The following is a 21,126-nucleotide window of genomic DNA, read 5'->3' on the forward strand; positions in this document are numbered from 1 at the left end:
GAAGAAGAAAAGAAGGAGCGAAACATGAGAGCCCTAGTGAGCGCCAGCTCTCGCCGGCAGCAGCAGAGAAGGCATCCCCCCCGAGCAGGCTGCCCTGGCGGAATTGCAGCCTCCTTTATAGGGGACAACGGGAAGGGACGACTGGCTGCTGCCGTCTTTGCCGGCCCTTTTCCGTCCGGCGCCCGCCTCACCGGGAACCTTCGTCACCCTCAGGTCGTCGTTTGGCGCCTGGGCGCCTCTGCCGCGCGGCTTCTTAAACCTGCGGCCGCTCGCGCCGGGAGCAAGGGTGCCTCGAGCATCTTCCCCTCGCGCGGCTTTGCCCACGTGCTGTGTTTTTTTCCCCAAAGCCCCAGTCTCTCATCCCTCGACGTTGCTCCCCGCACCCGCCTGGAAGGGGGGGATTTCTCTGCCCCCACCCGTAGCCACGACACTTCATTTGTATCTCCTGCCCCCTTCGGATGTTTGCTTGTGCGTCTTAAAGAGATCTTGCTCTTGGATCGCCTTAGGATTTTGTCACGCCAGCAGCAGGGGGGCTAGGACTTCGCCGAGAGGAGCCAGAAGAGGCCATGGTAGGGCTGAAGATGCTCCCGCAGAAACTGCTCCTGGTGGCCGTGGTCCTCTGTTTCTTCGAAGGGGAAGGCAAGTTTGGGGAGAACATGGGCAAGAAGAGAAGGTGCTTGAACGGCAGCCCCCCCAGGCGCCTCAAGAAGCGCGAGAGGAGGCTGATGCTCTTGGAGCCGCCCAGCGTTGGGGAGTTGATGTGCCGGGGCTTCTACCCCCGCCTCTCTTGCTGCCCCAGGGCGGAGAGCCCGGGCTTGCTGCAGATGGAGAATAACAAGGTAGGCATACCCTATGGGGCGAGGATCGGCTGCGGAACGAACGGGAGCGAGTGACGCGGTGGTCAACTTTAGGAGATTTTTTTGAGTTTGGATTTGGATGCAGGGGGCCCTTTTATGATGTGCAAGCGTAGAGGAGAGTTGACCGGTGTGGGGGGGGGGATTCCTGTCCTTAGGGAAATCAAGGAGGAGAGGAACCCCAGAGGGTAAAGCAGAAGGTGAGAACAGCATCGGAACTGTGTGGGGTGAGATTTGGTGGGGCCTCGGGCTGCCACATCCACTTTGCCAAAAGTAATGGAGCCGGGATCGTGGGGGAGGTCGGAGCAGGTACTGGACGATCTTTGGGTGGGGAAGGTCAGGGTCCCGGAAGATTTAGACCTTTTTTTTTTACCTGACCATGGGCGTGCCTAAAACTGCAACCCTGAACTTATCCAAGCTAATACTCTGAACGTGTGAATTCGTGTATCATCGGGTTTTTGCTCCTCTTGGGACCTCACTGGACTGGACTGGGCTACAAGAAGGGTCGTTGGAAGTTCTCTAGAAGTGGACGCTTCGGAGGGAAAAAGTTTATCCCAACACGTCCTTATTGAGCAAATGACTGTGCTTTTGTTTTGGCATTGGGCCGTTGAAAGATTAGCCCGGGTTTCTTTGCATGGTTGATGTCAAAGGACGTAGCAGTGAAAGATTCTGAGTGCCCGCAGGGATATCACAGTAAGAGAAGGAAGCGAGCATTTGCTTTCTCGCCCCTGGTATAATAATTTTTCAAAAAAATTGTGTGCGCGCCTATGCTTTCAGGTCCCTACGTCGCCTTTCTAAGGTTTCTCCTAGCCCTCTGAAACGTCATTCACAAAGTTGGAAGAAAAACTTATTCAGGGTTATGGTTCGTAACTGCTTTGGGGTCTTGAAATGAGGACGATGGAATGCCTCAAAGCAGCCTTTCCCAATCCGTCACCCCATCAATATATTTCCCATCTTCCCTGGCCACTCGCTCTGGACGATAAATAACAAGGGTACCCGTGATCAAACTCCGCCCGTTGGAAAGTGACAAAAAAAGGAACAGAGAAGGAACTTCTGCAAACCATCGTGCCAGAAGGTCCCATTTGGAAGACAGCAAAAGGAAGTTCCCGAGTAGAATCTCCTCCACCACCCCAGTCAAATCAAGGATGGATAATGGGGAGGAGAGTGGGTGGCAATGCTGCTGGTAGCGGTAAGGATACTGCCAATAAAGTCCGGAGGATTTTCTTGGAATCCCTCGGCGTCCTGGCTAACTGTAAATCAAAGGTGGCTGTGGTTTCCCGTTTGTTTTTTCTGAGGGTAGAAAAGTGTGTACGATTCTGTCCACATGTTTGGTCAGGAAGCTTCGAGTAGCAGATGGTAACTGGAAGAGCAGATGATGCCAGAAGGTTGCAAACTTTTTACGAGCTCTTCCACCGATTAAGTCAGCGCTCGCTGAGAGAAAAAGGGAGGGAAGAAGGGAGGGAGGGAGGGAGAGAGGATCCCAGTAAGTTGTTTCACTGCAGACTGGAGTGGGATAAACACCTATGGTGTGTGAGTGTCACCCTCTCTCTCAGTACGGGATAAACTGAGAATACATCTAGTGTACTGTAATCCGACACCCACCTCTCTAAATTCTGGCCCTAGACAATTTTAATATACAAGTCAATGAACAGGAACACTGCATCGCCTCTTGGTTACTCTTGGTGACATTCTAGAATCAGAATTCTAGAATTAAGAAATCCTGGAACTCAGTGATGTAAGTTTATCAGGCTATTTGTTTTAGTGGGGAGGGTGATACATCTAGAGAGGGAAACAGGATGAATAAATGTAATTGAGAATCACTGCACGTGAAATAAACAATCAGGTGTCCTGCTCCCTCTCTTCCCTACATCCTCCCTCTCCAGCTTTTAGGTTTAATTAAGAATTCCTCCATTACAACACTGCAGTTGTCAAGGTCTGAGAGCGTCTTGGAAAACTTGTGTTTCAGTCTTTCTGGCCCAAGCATTAAAAAAAAAATACCCAGCCTGAATCGAATTTTTATGCTCAGTTCACGGTAGATTTCACCCCCATTCTCATGTAAACAGCTTCTACGAATCAACATATGTGTCTGGGTGGTATCTCTCACTTTGTTTTGTAACAAAAAGCCATATTGCATCATTTAATTTGCTCAAGCCATGCAAATAGGGGGAAAAAATCAATAGGACAAAAAGGGGTCGACTTATCCTCCACCCCACTAAACTGCTGCCCACACACAGAGTCCTGTTGCTTATGGCAAAAGAATAACAACAACACCATTGTGTTTGTTGGTTGGTTTGCTAATGGGTGAAACTGGAGAACATCATTCTCCTTCAGTCCCCTAGTTCTGTCCAAATGTTCATGCCTTTGGAGGGAGCATTTGTCCTATCGCCTCCATTCCCAGATGAGTGAGAGCTGTCTTATTAGCTGCAGGGATTTGAGCGAAGGGAACTCTATTCTTAACAGATGCAGCAGGGGTTTGGATGGATATTTTCTCTGCCTGTTTGGCCAGAGGTAGTGTTAGCAAAGCTCCTGTGTGGTAATCACATTAAAATACACACTAACTACATTCAGATAACATCCTACAGGCTCTAACTCAAACCCGCAAATGCCTGAGAGAAGCTAGGGAGGGAAATTGTCCTTAGTTTACCCTGTTAGCAATATCCCTAGTCACTATAGCAGCAATACCAACAGCATCTGCTTTGAGAACTCGCTGGAAGCCTCTGTAATAGACAAGCTTTGTTCATATGAGAAAATAAAGGTGAGAATTTTGACAATGGTCACCTTTCTAGGTATTTAAGAAACATGAACTTTGTATCTTGCTTTGAACTTTGTAGTTCTTTCATATTTGTGGCTGGTGATCTTTCAAAGCACTTCTAAGTGAATGCATGGTGTTTAGTGTACACCAGAGAACACATGCCTTTCTGAGTTGTACCATCTATATCAATAGATTACTTGGCTGTAAACATGATTTTTGCAATGAACAAAATCACACTGGCCAGAATCTTACTAGCATTCACCCGCAGTTTTCCTGGCTTGCCACAGCTAGTTGCAATTAATTGATTAGATGCTGGGACACATCTCAGCCATGTAATTGGGTACATAACAAGGCTTGTGACCAAGATGTGATTCAGCACCTCATTAATTAGCTGCAACACATTATGCAAACCTTACACAAACAACAATAGAATTCTGGCCATTCTTTCCCTTTCAAAGAGGTTTTTCTCTCAATCCCAACACTCTGCACGCATGTTTAGTAGGGACATGGGCAAGGGTCTCCTTCTCTGTCACTGCTCTAAGACTCTGGAACTCCCTCCCATGGGAGGCCAGGCTGGCCTCATCTTTGCTGTCCTTTCACAAGCATATGAAGATCTTTCTCTTCAGGCAGACTTTCATCTAAGTCAGACATCGCCAAAGTGTGCACTGTAGTGCCCTACAGCCCTTGCTCCCTGGAGCACCTCCAAATCAGCCAGAAGCAACACAGAAGCTTCTCTTTGCTTTTTTGCCAAGCCAGCGGCAGCGACAGTGCTGCTCTTCTTCCGGCTCTGGCTCCTTCGTGTACCTTCACCTCTATGAATGCCCCACACCCCCTCGCCACTCCTCCTGCTCTCTCACTATCACTGCTGCTGCCACTCAGGGCAGCCACAAGTTTGGGAACGATTGCTCTAAATGATTGGTTGAACAAGGGGATTTTTTATTGTTGTTTTACTTGTGTTTTTAATATTGCTTTTATTTATGAGTTTTAATATACGTATCTGTTTAAAGCTTTTTAAAATACTTTAATAATTTAGCATTTAATGTTGTTTCTTTTCATATTATAAGCCACCTTGGATCCTTAGGAAAAAAAGGTGGCGGATGGATGGATGGATGGATGGATGGATGGATGGATGGATGGATGGATGGATGGATGGATGGATGGATGGATGGATGGATGGATGGATGGATGGATGGATAGATAGATAGATAGATAGATAGATAGATAGATAGATAGATAGATAGATAGATAGATAGATAGATAGATAGATAGATAGATAGATAGATAGATAGATAGATAGATAGATAGATAGATAGATAGATAGATAAGGGTACTTCTTTCAGACAATAGTGTGTCTTATACAAAAGTAAACCTCACTAATTTCATTGGAATTTATGCTGAGATCTGTGTTCACTCAACAGTGTGTCTTGTTGGGTACAACTGAATTTGTTCCCAAACAAATGGTATAGGACTGATGTCATGCTTTTAGTCATGGGACAATTGTCAAGAATTAGCCATTTTAAATGCACAGGATACGTAGGTGGTTTTATGATCAAAATGCCTACATTAGATCTAGAGATGGCAGACAAGATATTCTGGAAGGGCTCCAAGAAGTATATACATATATCTTTGATGTTTCACTTGTACAGATGATATATTCATCCAAGACAAAGATGACTTTTCTAAAGAATAGGTGTTTCAGCAATTTTTAAAAAATAACCAAGCATGCACAGCATTTGCTTTTAATTGCAAGTAGCTTCTTGGATTAAGACGAGCACTTTCATGATCAGATTATTGATCTATTGTTATAATGGAAGTCCTGCCGTCCTTTTAAACAGTGAAGAGCTGCATCAGAGGACACTGTTTCAATACAGTGACAAAAGATGACACAATCTGCCTCAGTTATTTGGCAGAGTTGGAAGGATGATGTCACTGACATTTTATCTTTACCTTCTGGTGCACTGGATTATGTTCATCATTTGATTCACTAAACTCATAAGCAAATAATGCCATGCCAAAGTGTCTCCCCCTCCCCACCAAAGTTTGCTTACAGGCTGTCAAGCATGATGATCTTCTCTACCTTACATGGTTTCACAGCCAAGGCTGTCAGGGAATGGGTGAAAAGTAATTGTTTTCAAGTGTGCCCTTTTGCAATCATTTGTTTGCTCTAGCTCTTTCCTGAACAAAAGCTATTGTTGAGCACATCCAACTAAACAAATAAGTCATTTTGGGGTCCCTTTAACAGCTGCCTTGGTACAATGATCTATTTACATATGGTCCTAAAACTGAAACCGAACTCCTTAATGACATAATTCAGCACTATAGTACCAAAGAAGCATATGTTCAAACTAGCAGCTGAATACTCTTGCAAGCATTCTGTTTTCAGAAATAATTGCTTGCATTCCAAATATTGCTTGTTGGCGGTTAAGTACTATGATTCTTCTTCTAAATTCAAGACCATTTTCCTGTGTGTACCTGTGTCAGCTGGTACAGACTGAATTGGCCAAATTATCTTGCAAAGATTATGGAAGTGTATCCCTGTATGTTACTTTGCCTTTTTCCATTAACTGAATAGTGGCAAGCCAATTTTTGCGAACTATAGATTCCTCTGCATTTCTTACATATCACATTTCATCTTCTTTGGATAGAGATTACAGGATGAGCTAATGTATATCATAAATTAGTCAGCAGTGGGTATAATTAGTAAGGATAGTGCGTAAGCTTAAAATATTATAATTTAATGTTTTTATGAGTGGTCCTTAAGTCAGAAAACAAATCATAGCACTCAGGACACATCCAGATAAGGGAAGTTGGATTAGTCTGGTTCACGCTTAAAATATTCTTATCTTTAGAGAGATCTATTTCATCTTTCAATTGAGCAATCCTTACATTCATACTGATCAACACTTTTTCTCCTGTGAGAAGAGTCCAGACAGATCTTTGGATCAGCCCAATGTCTCCTCCTTTTTATTAATGACACTCCCCTTCCATCCCGCTACCCCACCTTTTTCTACAGCTGGTCATTCAGTGGACCAAGGTGACTCCTCTTTTTTCATTAAATAAATAAATAAAAACCTAAAACAGTGAAGTTGAAGAAAATAGAGGTGGGCAGTTCACCACCACCCTTTTCAAAACCACAAACCATCAAACATGTCACAAGGTTTTCATGTCAGATAACACCGCTCACAGCTCTATTTTAGTGCATAACTAATCATCCGCACAGGCTACAGAATGGGCTAGTTAGGAGTTCTCCAAATTGCACCAAAAACTGTAGTCCTACTGCTGTGCCAAACAGGAGCAGGATAGCTCTAAAAAGGGGAGGGATGGATCACTCTAAGTCAAAGTACCTGTGGACCCATAAACCAAACAGTACCAAAAGCAATCCAGGTAGCAAACTATGCTGGCCGTGCAGATGTGCCTTCAGCTTAGATGTCACCATTAAGCAGCATTTGGCATATAAGTAAAAATTGCTCCTGAAAACTGTATGCTTTAAACTTTTAAAGAAACAGTCAAATAATTTGCATATAACAGCAAAATACATTTATCTTCAAATGTGGGCCATTTTATATACAATTGCTATCCTGAAGCAAGTGATAAAACGTGGTGGGATAAGAAACATTTGGTTCAGCAAGGGTGACCTTTAATAGTTTTTGTAAAAATGGGAATTTCAGTAGGCACAGTATGTAATAAGCTTGTTCGTCTCTCTAAGCAATATGGAATTCTTTTCCACCTGGACACTTTACCTAGGGCAAGAAATCAAATCACACTTTACAAAATGTTGCAGATTTCCCTTTTTGGAGTATATGAGCTCATTTCATGCAAATTCCTTATTTAATGAAACATGGCTACTATTCTAAATATGTTATGAGACATACACCATGAACATAAGCAAGTACTTGGATATAAACACCAGTGATGTAATTAGAGCTGATATGAGACAGCACAGCTAGACCTAAGGAGCTGAACTTAACCATTTTTCCTGACATTGGGGAGCAGTTTACTGACAGTGGGACCAATCTGTAAAAGAGCAGAGGATTTTCTCTTATTGGAGATCTTTAAGCAGATGCTATAGAGCTGTTTGTTGAAACTGCTCTAGTTCAGCTTTCTTGCATTCCTGGATTAGATGGTTTCAAAATCACCCTCCAACTTTATGTCTATAAGGCCCAAATCTAATAGCTACTCCCAATTAGAGCAGATAATTTAGTCTATTACAGAATGGTGTGATTGCATTTATGTCAATTCCATTACCTGAAATCTCATTGCGTTGTGTAGGAAGTTGCAACTAGACTAAGTCCATTGGATCAGTGGGGATTTGCTAAGTCAACTCCTCCATAAATTTCATTGGATCTATTCAAATTGTGATTTACTATGCTAAGCAACAGGATTTCAGCTATTGATTCAGTGGATCTCTACTCCAACTGGGGCGACCAGTCAGATTCAGGCCTAAGACTGGTTTAAATTCCATGGGAGTACTTTGCCTTCAAATGGAATCTACATAATCACACTCAAATGCTCCTTTCTGTAGAGATGAGCCTATGCAGCTCTGTACTATTTAGCAGAGAGGGAGTGCAATGGAACATGCTGGAAAATGGCTAGAGTGCATGTGCAGGAAAACTTATGATGGGTCTGATAAAATGTGGGTTGGACTTATTTAGGCTTATTCTGAAATAGTGATGAAGACAGAGAAATAATTGTTCTCTTAGCCATTACATTCTTACAGTATCATCTTCAAGTGGTGTGGGACTACTTCAATCTGGCCTAGTGGGGGACTATAGTAGATTAGAATTCTTGGTAGAATGTTGTGACACATTTACAAAATCCTTTGATGGCAAAATCACATCCAACAGCCATGACTTTTACATTGCAATCAGTGCAGTCTCACCAATAAAGATGTTCAGAATGCTATAGTTTATTTTCCAGGATATTTTTCAATTGTTGAGATAGTAGACAAAATGCTGAGCTGAGCTCAGCAACTCAACTCTATGCTTATTCTGTGGTTTACAAAATCTAGCAGGGAAAGCATGTCAACCCAGGTCCTGGGGTTGTACATGCTGTTCTCAGAAAAGGAGTTATCTAAGGGAATGGACAATTTAGACAGACCTTCAGTCCCTGCCACAGGCCACATGTGGCCCCGAAAAAGTGAAAATGGCAGTCTAATAACAAACCAAGCAAGCAACAAAATCAAAATTAGAGTGCCCTGGTTGTGGCTTCTGATTATTATTTTAAGTTTAAGTGAACACCACCCGACCAGATTAAATAAGAAAAGAAAAAAGAAAGAAAAAGGAAAAAAGGAACCAACCAACAGAAAATAGTTTTGTTCATAAAAAAATTGGTAAGGGAGGGCTTGCAGAGTTCAGGGTGGTTTGGAGGCCATAAAATTATGTGTCTTCCATGCAAAACAGCTCGTAGTGGCTGGTGGGATGCAAAGCTGAGTATCCATTTTTGCGGCCATACAGGTCTACTGTTATCCCCCTTTTTTGTTATGGTGTGATGTGAAGTCATAATCAACTTATAGCAATACCAATAGGGGCTTTCAGTGTAAGTGAAACATTTAAAGATTGGTTTTACCAGTTCCACAGACCCATGACTTTCCATGGCTGAGCAGGAATTTGAATCAAGGCCTCCTGAGGTGGGTGAGCAGGGAAATGTTTTCCACATTTCATCAATTTGTCCATAATTTAAGATGGGATGAAAACAAAAGCTGATTATAAAATTATTTTCAGTTTCACACAAAGACGGACAAGGAGATTACTTGACAGAGAACATGACTACAGCATTAACTTAGAAAGATATGTGGAGATAACATTTATCAATAGTTATAATCTGTGATATCTAAACAGAACAACCATGTTTAGTAGGAGTACTTAGACATCTCTGTAGGAAGCTTTTCTCTTCATGCCCATCTTATGAATTCTCAGAAGTATTTAGTTGGTTGGCAGCTAGGAACAGAATATTGGATTGAATGGCTCCTTCAGTCTGGTCTAGCGAGCCTCCTGTTAGGGTAAATGGGTACTGTGCTGTTCACATGACTACAGTAGTTTCTTATGGCAGGCTTGGGCATTGCCAGAGAAGACATACTCATGTATCCTAAGGCTACTAATTGTTGTGCTAAGGTGCTGAACGAAAAAAGAAACAAGCTGCTGTCTGCACTCACCCCTTGAATATTTTTAACCTCAGAGATGGAGATCCTCTGTGTTTATAGATCACAGCCTACTATTGAGTCTGTCACAGTACGGTACAGCTTAATTTGCTAAACTTTTTTCCATTTTCTGGAGCAATCAATTTTGAACTTGTAACCATTGAAGTTTTTCATCCTTGCATTAGTTGTTGCAAATGCATGACAAAATGAAAGAAGGTTATTGGAAGAGGCAGTACTTTGCTATTATGAAAAAATAATGCTTAGCAAGTGGTTTAAAATGTCCTATGATTAAATTAAGCATTCCTATGCCAAGTCAATCCCAGTGACTTCAGCACATTTCACTGGCACAAATGCATTAAAACTGCAGACTGATTACTTTAGCATAATGAAACACACTCTCTGATCTAATGCGACACCAAGTTTTATGTGGTTGCCACCAAGCATATAAAAAGTGATGAATCCAGACTTACATTACATCACTTCGATGTCTCAAAAGAGTCATGATACTGTGTGCACTACAGGGCTAGATCTAAACTGAATTAGCATTGCTGAATCTGGCACAGAAAGTGTTTAATTCAACCAGAAAGAATGGAGTAATACAGTGAAAAATTACTGTAATTTACCCAAGAAATTGTTCTATCTGTTGTTACAAGACTAATACACCACACATCCCACATACTCCATGGTCTAAATAATATTAGTAAGTGTTGAATATCAAATTGTTTCTAGGTTGCAAAATCTTCCAAAATGTGAATGTGGCTGTGACATTATCCATGTTGAAAACAGTGTACTGCAGGTGGAGGGGGATATAATAACCCATAAATAAGCATGCAGAGTTAATGGCCGTGGAAAGCTCTATGCAGTTCTCAAGGTTACAAATCCAAAATATTAAAAATAAAATATGTGCTGTTCCTAAAAACACTTACTCTTCACAGAATAATGTCAACATAATTCCTTGAATCCTATGATTACTTGTATAGCATCAGTGTTAGGCAATAGGCATATGTTAAGCATGCATACTTTAAAAAAAAGCCAAACACACACACACACACACACACACACACACACACACACACAAATACAAACAGGCTTCAGATCTTGTTGCACTGTTCTCAGAAAAAAGAGTATCTATGACAGGAGATAAGTATCTTGTGAGGAGGGGTCATATAAAATAAATATTAAATTATGTATGATTTCAATGCCGGGATCTAACGTTTGTTGTGGGTTTTTCGGGCTCTTTGGCCGTGTTCTGAAGGTTGTTCTTCCGGATGTTTCACCAGTCTCTGTGGCCGGCATCTTCAGAGGACAGCACTCTGTGCTCTGGTTGTATGATTTTATTTTACTTTCAAGTAATGAGTATGGAGAGTGTAATAGTGGTTGGAATTCTGCTGTTTAAGCCAGTTGATTTAGTGGGAATTTGGTGAGTAAAATACTCTGTAAGTTCCATTGCTCCAAATGGACTTACTCTAATTGTCACTATGCTAAATTAGATCATAACTGGAGTAGGCCCATTTGAATCAATTGAACTTACTGAGGAGTTGATTCACTGAATCCCCATTGATTCAGTGGGCCTACTCTAGGGCAACTTACTACACTAAGAACCAGATTTCAGCCACTGTCTTTTGACCTTTCAAATATATTAAATAGTCATGCATTATTTATGTTGTAGGCTAATGTTGCTGAGAGGTGGAATCGAGAGATATGTAATAAAGAGGTGGAGTCAGAGAGTGAGGCAGTCAGAGAGATCAGAGTGGAGAGATAGTGTGTGGTATTTGGAAGATCTGAAGTGTAATTAGAGTGAAGAGTAAATAAGAACTGCATAACAAATAGAAGGTCGAGATTGAGGATCAATAAACCTGTAAAAGTTACCTATGATTAATAATAAAACATCTGTAATCAATAAACAAGTTTTATTTAAAAGACAGTGAAGTTTGGACCTGCATCTTCATCCTTCCATAATTAATGTTGATTCAGTGATCAACTGGTGGCAGTGGGGTAAAAGGAGTATTAGTTTGCCTTCTTGTGCTCTGTGTTTGGAGAGTCAGGCAGGGGCCACGAGGTGCAAACGTCACAATTGGTGGCAGCGGTGGGATACGAAGAAATCCAGTCAAGCCTGAGTTTAAAGAGAATTTTTCTTGAGTCAAGGGTACCTTTTAGCCAGCAGTCTGTGGTAAAGAAGTTTGGTTACTCACTAGAGCTTTTGGGAAAAGCTTAGTGGTGGGGGCTTCTAAACCCAGATCTGGGGGGGTCTAAGATAGGGAACGACTCTGAGAGAAAATTCCTGTGTATTTACCTCGAGATTTGAAGACCCAGTGGGCTAGCTTAAGGTTCAAGGCTCTAAGAGTTTAGGGAGCGCTTGTGAAAAAAGCAGAAGCCAGGGGTCAGAGCAGATCTGAGGGAAGAGAAGAAAAAGCTAAGGCTTGAAATAGAAATCATTTCAGTGACTGGAAGTAAAAGAAGAAAGACAGGTCCATTATAAAATCAGTAGAAACACATTCTAGAATATGTAACTCAGATAAATATGCCTCCCAAAGAACTAAAAGGCCAGTAATGGTGGAAACTGAGTCTCCACAGGCACTAAGTTCATTACCTCAGGAAGTGGAGGGAAATGGGAACCCTCTAGACTCATGAGGGTGCCTCAGGGAGAGAAAGTGATCTAAGCTCTCAAAAGTTTGAAAATGGAGGTTACAACAGGAATTCAAGCTTAGAGAATTAGAAATTAGAGAAAAAGCCAGAGCTGAGGCTCAGGAACTACAGCTCAAAGCTCAGCAAGTGGCCAGACAAATGGCATTTGAGCAAGAGGCCAGACAAAGAGAAATGGAATTAAGACAAAAAGAGATGGATTTTCAAATACAGATAAGACAATTAGAAATAACCTCTCAAAATAACAACAATAATAACAGCTCCAATGAAGGAATTCTGGCTAAAATTGATCTTAAGAAGTTTCCCCAATATAAGAAAGGGGACTGTCCTGAATCTCTTCTTATCGCTTTTGAGCGTGCGTGTTAGGACATTAATATCAGAGATAGTGAAAGGATTATTGTTCTGAGGTCACAGATAATGGAGAATTGCTTGAGATTTATTCTCACATTCCCCTAGAACAGGCTAGAGATTTTGAAGCCTATAGAAAAATGGTATTTTCCAGATATTGCATAAATGCAGAACATCTCAGGCAAAAATTTCGTACCCTTACTAAAAGACCTGAAGAACTGTATGCTCAGTTGGTGTCTAAGTTATACCAGTATCTGGACAAATGGATGACATGTGAAAAAGTTACTTCTCTAGAAGTGATGAAAATTGTGATAGGCTTAGAAGAATTTTACTCTATTTTACCTGGGGAATTGTGCTATCTAGTTGGTTAACAGGCAGATCATATTAGGGAGTACAAAGACTCCAGATTTTCTGAGGTAAAAGTTAACAAGCCAACCTGGGACAACCATAAGAAATCCTTTAGCCAACCTTTCAACAAACAGTACCCCAGTAAAACATCAGGGAATGAAGGCCAGGGTGGTGCCTCATCTAAATTAGCATGGCCTAGTCCTCAGAACCAAATGACCCCTGAGGAAAAGTTTACCAGATCTCCTCAGAATGAGAGAAGGAATTATAAATGTTACAATTACAGCCAGTTTGGACATTTACAGTTCCAGTGTATGTGTAATAAACAAAAACGTACTGTTTAAAACAAGTTGAATCCTTTGAGGGAAGCAGTAACCAGAGTCCTGTTTCCATGGCAACCACAGCTTCTACTGATCTTGAGGAGGACATTCCTGAAGCCTCTGTAGTACATTATTATATCAAAAATGACAATACCCTTCTCAAAAACACCAGTGAAGAGATATTAATGGGAGGAAGGAAATAAATTGCTACAAGGGACACAGGATCTCAAATTTCTATAGTACATTCTGATTTGATACCCCAGGATGACATAATTCCAGGCATAACTATGACCCTAAAAGGAATTGGGAAAGAAATTGTAGTGCTGAAAGTGGCAGATGTTCAGATAAACAATGGGAATTGGTCTGGAAAGTGGCAGGTGGCAGTTTCAGACAAAATACTAGCTGCTTTTCTAATCGGTTGGGACTTAATAGAGCATGTCAAGAGTGCTTTTCTACTTACACGCTCAAAGGGAAGCCAAACATCACCCACTACAGCAGAATTGGATACAGTAGCAGAGGGAGGCAGAGAGAGAGAGTCCCTTGGATAACCAGATTAATAGTGGTGCTGAAGCTGATCTCATGCTTATGAAGAATCCCAATAAACATTATTTTGCCAGGAGCGGAAGGAGGACATTAGCTTGGGGGTTTGCTTTGAAGCATCCAGAATGCCCACTGTATTGTCTCCAGAATGCCCTCAGAGATTTTGCTTGTATAAAGACCTTTTGTATAGGGAAACTTTAGCCACTCCATACAGAGGAAAAGGAGAACCCCAAAAGCAATTAGTGGTCCCAAGTAAATACAGGGAGAAAATCATAAATCAAGCTCACAGTAGTTTGTTTGGGGCACACATGGGGATCACACAAACCAAAAGAAGGGTTGCCCAGAACTTCTTTTGGCCAGTTATGGGTAAACAGATTACTTATTATTGCAGAATTTGTGATGTCTGTCAGAGATGAGGGGCAGGGCAGGGCAGGACTAAAGCCAAATTATGTCACTTGCCAGTCATCTCTACCCCATTCCAAAGGCTGGGAATCGATCTGGTGGGTCCTTTGCCTAAAGCCACCAGAGGGGGGAATAAATACATTCTGACCATTATGGATTTTGCCACTAGCTATCCTGAGGCAATTCCTTTACGTAACATGGAAACTGACACGGTGGCAGATACCTTAATCAATTATATGAGCTGATTGGGATTTGCTAGCGAAATAGTCAGTGATTTGGGAACTAGCTTCACCTCCAGAATGATAAATAGGTTATGGAATGCTTGTGTGACAACCCAAATCAATTCTAGTCCACATCATCCCGAGACTAATGGACTAATTGAAAAATTTAATGGCACTTTAGTGCGCATGATTAAGGCCGATATAGCAGAGAACCCAAATGATTGGGACTGCAAAATACAACCTCTATTATACGCCTATAGGAGCATTCCGCAGGAAAGCACTGGATTCAATCCTTTTGAGTTGTTGCTAGGACGGGAGGTGCGCGGACCTTTAGATTTGCTTTGCATGAACTGGGAAGACCACAGTGAAAGTGACCCAGAGTCAGTAATAGAATATATGAACAGCTTGCAAAACACCCCGCAAAGGTCTCTGGAGATACCCAGAAAGAACCTAAAGGCTGCCAAGACCAAGCAGAAGACCTGGTATGACAGGAAAGCCCGGGAAAGAACTTTTGGGCCTGAAGATGAAGTTCTTTTACTTAGGCCAGCCAAGGGTCACAAGCTACAATTAGCTTGGGAGGGTCCCTATAAAGTAGTTTCAAAAATGAACAATGACAATTATGTAATTCAGAAGGAGGAAGATGTAAGCCCTGATGCCTTAAAGAGGGACGCATCCAAAGATGTTTGGGAGGAGGAGAGGGAACTGCCTACCCTTTCCCCAGCTGAGCAAGTGAAGCCCTGAGCCAGACTTAAAGCAGACATCACTAAGAAAAGACCAGCAGATGACATCCAGTGGACAACTGAGTGGCCAATGACCGCCAGTCGATGGAAGAGATTGTGGAAGAAGGAGCCAGTGATCAATAGAGGGATTCCTTAGTGCCAGCAGATGTGTGTCCAGTTGAAGGAGGCAGTAACAACCAGACCAGTCCGTGGTGCACCTTATTATGACAGGAAAGTTAAAGACTTGGACTTTGCAAATTTGGACTTTGAACATAGACTCAGATCGTGCCTCGAAAGCCCACAACATTGTCGCGGGTGCGCTTTCCAGGAGGCTAGGCAAATGAGGCAGGAACTTACAAAAGAAACTGGAATGGATTACTAGTTAATTATTTTATGTAAAATAAATTTATGTAAAGCTTCCTGACTGTGATTTCTGTAAGGTTGGTAATGTTAAATGTAAAAAAAAAAGCATCACTGATAAGGTAAAGTATATTATTGAACAGTAGTGAAATTTTTATTTATAAGGTATAGTAATTGTTATATTAATGTGGTATTGCCTATAGAATTGTGTTATATGGTAAGTAAAGTTAATGCAATTGTGCCTGTTTGTTTAGGAGGAAAAACTCATTTCCCCTCTGAAACAAACATATTTAAGGGGGGAGGTATGTAGCGTTCTTCCTATTATGTTAAATAGTCATGAATTATGTAAAAAGAGGCGGAGTCAGAGAGTCAGTCAGTCAGAGAGTAGAGAGTGGAGAATGAGACAGAAGGTGGTATTTGGGAGATCTGAGGTGTGATTAGAGTGAATAAGAACTGTATAACAAATAGAAGTTTAAGGTTGATGATCAATAAACCTGTATAAGTTACGTATGATTAATAATTAAACATCTGTAATCAATAAACAAGTTTTATTTAAAAGACTGTGAAGTTTGGACCTGCATCTTCATCCTTCCGTAAGTAATGCTGATTTAGTGATTAACTGGTGGCAGCGGGTAAAAAGGAGTATTGGTTTGCCTTTGTGTGCTCTGTGTTTGGGGAGTCAGGCAGGGGCCACGATGGGCAAACACCACAACATAAGTTTACTGCTGGACTTTAAAGCGTTCATTGCTGGACTTTTAGCCACAACATTATCAAGTCTTCTATATTTGTGGGAACCTATTATTTTCTCGATAAGGGTCTAAAGAGGCCTGAGGAAAGAGTGGCCTGCTAGATGTTTTGAAATATAACTCCCACAATATCTTGCCATTAGCCATGTTGTGTGTGAATAACAAAAGTTGTAATCTAAAACATATGGAGGTCCAAAGGTTCCCCACTCTGGTGTAGGTAATCTCCCTCTTCAGTGATGAGGTAGTTTAGTACAGTTTGATCCTGCTGGCATGATCATTTCACAGCTATGGGCAACACACACAGAAAAACATACAGTGTATTTATCAGCACTATGAAGTGCAACTGTGCACAGATTTTTTAAGTCCTTACATTGGCCAGATTAATTTGTGCAGCTTATCAATGCTGTGAGTTTTCAGTTGGCTTTCCCAGCTTTGAAATTTGCATGGAACAATAAACAAGGTTCTGAATAGAAGGAAATTTTGGGATCAGAATACCAATGAATCAAAACTTATTTTTTAATATACTTGGAAATTTGAGGTGGGTGGCCTGATATAAAACTGAGGAACCTATATTTAGTACATCTTGAAAATGTGAAAGAGCAAAGCATATGCTTCTGGTCACTCTGGAATTTTTTTTACCAATTATCAAAATAAAACTGAGAAAGGTGAGACCATCACTTAAATGCCCTGGATCCATTCCAGTCGGGCTTCAGGCCGCGCCATGGCACAGAAACGGCATTGGTCGCACTGTTGGATGACCTGCTGAGGGAGGCTGATGGGGCAAAATGTCCTTGTTGGTCCTCCTCAATATCTCAGCCGCCTTTGATACCGTTGACCATGGTACGCTCCTGGGGAAGCTCTCCGAGTTGGGAATCAGCAGGCTGGTGCTTGCCTGCCTCTGATTCTTCTTGGAGGACCGCCCTCAGAGAATACAGCTTGGGGAGAGTGTATCGGCCCTGTGGAGTCTCAACTGTGGGGTTCCACAGGGTTCAATTATCTCCCAAGTGCTGTTTAATATCTATATGAGGCCGCTGGGTGGGGTCATCAGGGCGTGTGGGCTTCGTGCCATCAGTACGCTGATGACCCTCAGCTCTACATCTCCTTTTCACCTACTTCAGTGGATGCCGTTCTGTCCCTTGGAGTGGATGCAGGTGAATAGGCTGAGACTGAACCCGGACAAAATGGAGGTCCTGAGGGTTGGCGGCCCCTCCATTGGTGGTTTGGGAAACTCCCTCTCTTTTGGAGGAGTGATTCTTACCGCGAAGAGTGAGGTTCGCAGCTTGGGGGTCCATCTGGATCTGGCACTCACCATGGGAACTCAGATGGCATCAGTGGTCCACTCCGGCTTGTACCATGTGTGGCGGATTGCCCAGCTGCGTCCCTATCTTGATGGCGGGGCCCTCATCACTCTGGTCCATGTGCTTGTAATCTCAAGATTAGACCACTGCAATGCGCTCTACATGGGGCTACCTTTGAGATTGATGCGGAAGCTTCAAATGTTGCAGAATGCGGTGGTCAGACTTCTTAGTGGGACAAGAAAAAATCAGCATATTTCTCCCGCTCTGGCTGCCTTGCATTGGCTGCCTGTTCGTTTCCGCATTGATTTCAAAGTGTTAATGATAACATATAAAGCCCTAAGCGGTTTAGGACCTCTATACCTAGTGGAACACCTTCTCCCACCTAGATCTACTTGAGTCACTCGTTATAGCCAGGAAAGATGGTTGAGAGGCCTAACGCCAAGGGAGGCCCGGAAAGAAAGAACAGGAAACCGGGCCTTCTCGGCAGTGGCCCCTCAACTCTGGAACAGTCTCCTGTCAGAGATTTGCCTGGCTCCCTCGCTGGGTGTTTTTAAGAGCCAACTTAAGACCTGGCTCTTTAGGCAGGCCTTCCCTCCTGTCACTACTTGATCTTTATTTTTCTATCTATTTTTTTCCATTTTGAACAATATCATTACTGTATTGTTGTTTAAACTGCTGGTTTTTAATTGCTTTTATGCTATTTTTATTGTAAGCCACCCAGAGTAGACATGGTCTAAATGGGCGGGGTATAAATTTAATAAATAACTAAATAAAATAACATAAAATATCTGCATTGATTCAGACTGTCTTACTCTTTAAGTAGAGCATGGATCATTTGGCGATTGGACCTAGCTATTAGGACAGCTGTGATGATGGAAGCCTCTGACTCAAATATAGGGGCTGTGGTTGACTTTCCTCCATGGAGGTGCCTATGGAGGCAAAAAGTGCCATCCCTCTATTTCACTTGGGGAATAGAATATTCAAAGCAGATGGGTTTCGCTATTCTCCCTGGTTTTCGTTCCATGGAGTTGGCACCAAGGACAGCTGCCAACAGTGGTGCCTGTTCTCACCACTGTTAAACCTTTGTAAGTACTGTATTATGTCATGATTCTATTAGCTCACATTGTCTTACAGTAGCTGTTGCTACTTCAAAGAGAAACTGAGTAGCCTCGGAACAGGCAGATAACTGGTTATGGGAGTCTGAAGACATGGTCATAGAATATAAAAGCATAAAAAAACTTTTTGTTAAATTCAGTTCCAGTGCTCTGTAATTGCTCTATGCCTCTGCTACGCCTAAGGAATGTAGGCAAAAACTGCATTTGTTATTATTTTGCTGTGAAAATGTGGTCCATCATCACATTGAGTATCCCATCTAAATACACATTGAGGAGTTCTCACCACTTAAGGTCCATTCAGTGAGAATGAAACATGGTTCAGAGTTTATCTCAGCAATCTGTGGGGGAAAGAATGAACTTCGGGTCCTCTGTATTCTAAGACCAGTGTAAAGCAATGGCAGGAGGGAGACAAGGGCTTGTTTCCTGCGATTTCTTTAGTAAACTCAGTTTTTCCTCTCAAGCCTTTTCTACAGATGCTAAAATGAAACAAAAAAACCCTTGATCTTTGTATACAGGATGTTTGTATATAAAACCCCAAACAACTTGGGACCTGGATACTTCAAGGAATGTTTCTCTCTATCTATCCCTTTCTGATCAATAAGATCTGCAGGGGGAGGCTTTTCCATGCCCCACCATGGAGAACGGTCCACTATTCAGTGACATGGGAGAGGGCTTTCTCATTTGTGGTACCTTGCTTCTGGAATGCTTGCGATCATAAAACATGCTGATTCGCCCAGGCTTCTGAGGATTAAGGCAGTAGGCTATGGAAGCTTCCTCACTGGTATTGAATTTTTAATGCAGATATATATTTATAATGTTTTAATGTGTATTCATTTATTTAGAACAATTATATTCCACCCAATATCTTGTTATCTTGGCAGACTGCAGCAATAAAAACAATATAAAAACAATTTAATGTTATAGATTTGAAACATTTTAAAATTAAATAGCTTTTAGACTGATTTTATTGCTATACTCTACCTGAATTTTGCAAGATATATAGAGGAAAATATGTGTTTGAAACAAACAAACCAAACAAACAAATAATAACTAACTCATGAAAATATTTTAACTTGTCATATGGAAATGAGAGACCCTAATCTGCACAGCTTGAACAAGAGAGGATATTACTGATGATAGACTTACTTGGGCAATTTTACACTTTGCAGAAGGTATGCCACTGTCAAATTTAAAAGGCTGAATTAAATGATACACAGTAGGAGTAATTTCAACAGAATATGTTTCACTTTTCTTAAAGGAGCAACTCTTTAAATGATCCAGATCAGATTATTCATTGTGTATTTAATCCCTTATAATACATTTATTTGTGTAGCCCTTATAATGTTAATATCAAAACTGTATGTTTGTTTTTAGGCTTATTTATGTATAATAGTACATTGGCATAAATCATTACCTAAGTTAATGGTATATTTTGAAAAAGACAGGAGAGCTTATTTGTCTCTTATTTGTTGATTGCAGATCTTTTCTGTTATGAACAACACAGAATGTGTGAAGCTGCTGCAGGAAATCAAATGTGCACACTGTTCTCCAAACGCTCAGAATCTGTTCCACACACCTGAGAAAGAAGCACTGGAAAGAGAACTATTTCTTCCTTTCCTTTGCAAGGATTATTGTAAAGAATTCTATTACACTTGCAGAGGTCACATTCCAGGTAAAATTTTGCAAAACAGAAATACATTGAAATTATGTATAACTTTTATTGCTTTTGCATAGTGGAAAGCATCATATATCTATTCTAATGTGTTTTGCCATGAAAATACTATTTATAGGCTTTCAGCTTTGGATTGGAATAAATATATCTGATATTGATTCTATTAACTTAATGCTATGGAGCACTAAGTGAGAAATAGCATATGATGTCCTTTAGATGGAGTTGCTGATTCTCAAGTAACAGTTTCTAGATGACAAACTTTAAATATAAATTCTGGAGACAGAGTTTGGACATGGAAGTATTCCCAGATAAAGCAGAATCCAGAGTTTAACTGACCTCTTATGATTCTGAAATCTAATATTTAAAGAGAATTCCAGATCTTATCCCAGAATTCTATATCATACCTAATAAGATTAAGGCACTACTCAAAACAGAAGTTAATACCAAAGGAAAAATTAATGCTACTAACATCTGGGCAACCCAACTACCATATTCTTTTGGAACTCTGGTGTGAAAATATTGTGATTTTGATTATTTAAATAAGAAAATCCAAATCCTACTGTCGAAATAGCAGCCCCATTATCCAAAGGTATGTATGGAGTACCTTCGTTTGCCCAGAAATATGAGCGTGTGTGGACTTGTGGACATAAAGAAT

At 41.3% G+C, this 21,126-nt stretch overlaps 1 protein-coding gene across 3 annotated transcripts in view; it reads left to right on the forward strand.

The window, feature by feature from the left end:
• The first annotated feature begins 460 nt into the window (after positions 1-460).
• HHIP (hedgehog interacting protein) overlaps positions 461-21,126 on the forward strand; it is a 102,434-nt gene continuing 81,768 nt past the window's right edge. For 2 of the 3 annotated variants that reach the window (XM_020783097.3, XM_020783098.3), the window contains exons 1-2: positions 461-839; positions 20,279-20,471. In XM_020783097.3, the coding sequence (XP_020638756.1) occupies positions 567-839; positions 20,279-20,471 (466 nt within the window). In that variant the 5' untranslated portion in view covers positions 461-566. The remainder of the gene's footprint in view (positions 840-20,278; positions 20,472-21,126) is intronic. The other variant, XM_020783096.3, reaches the window with a different exon arrangement.

The sequence above is a fragment of the Pogona vitticeps genome, chromosome 5, assembly GCF_051106095.1.
Source record: "Pogona vitticeps strain Pit_001003342236 chromosome 5, PviZW2.1, whole genome shotgun sequence".
In the NCBI taxonomy this organism is placed as follows: domain Eukaryota; kingdom Metazoa; phylum Chordata; class Lepidosauria; order Squamata; family Agamidae; genus Pogona; species Pogona vitticeps.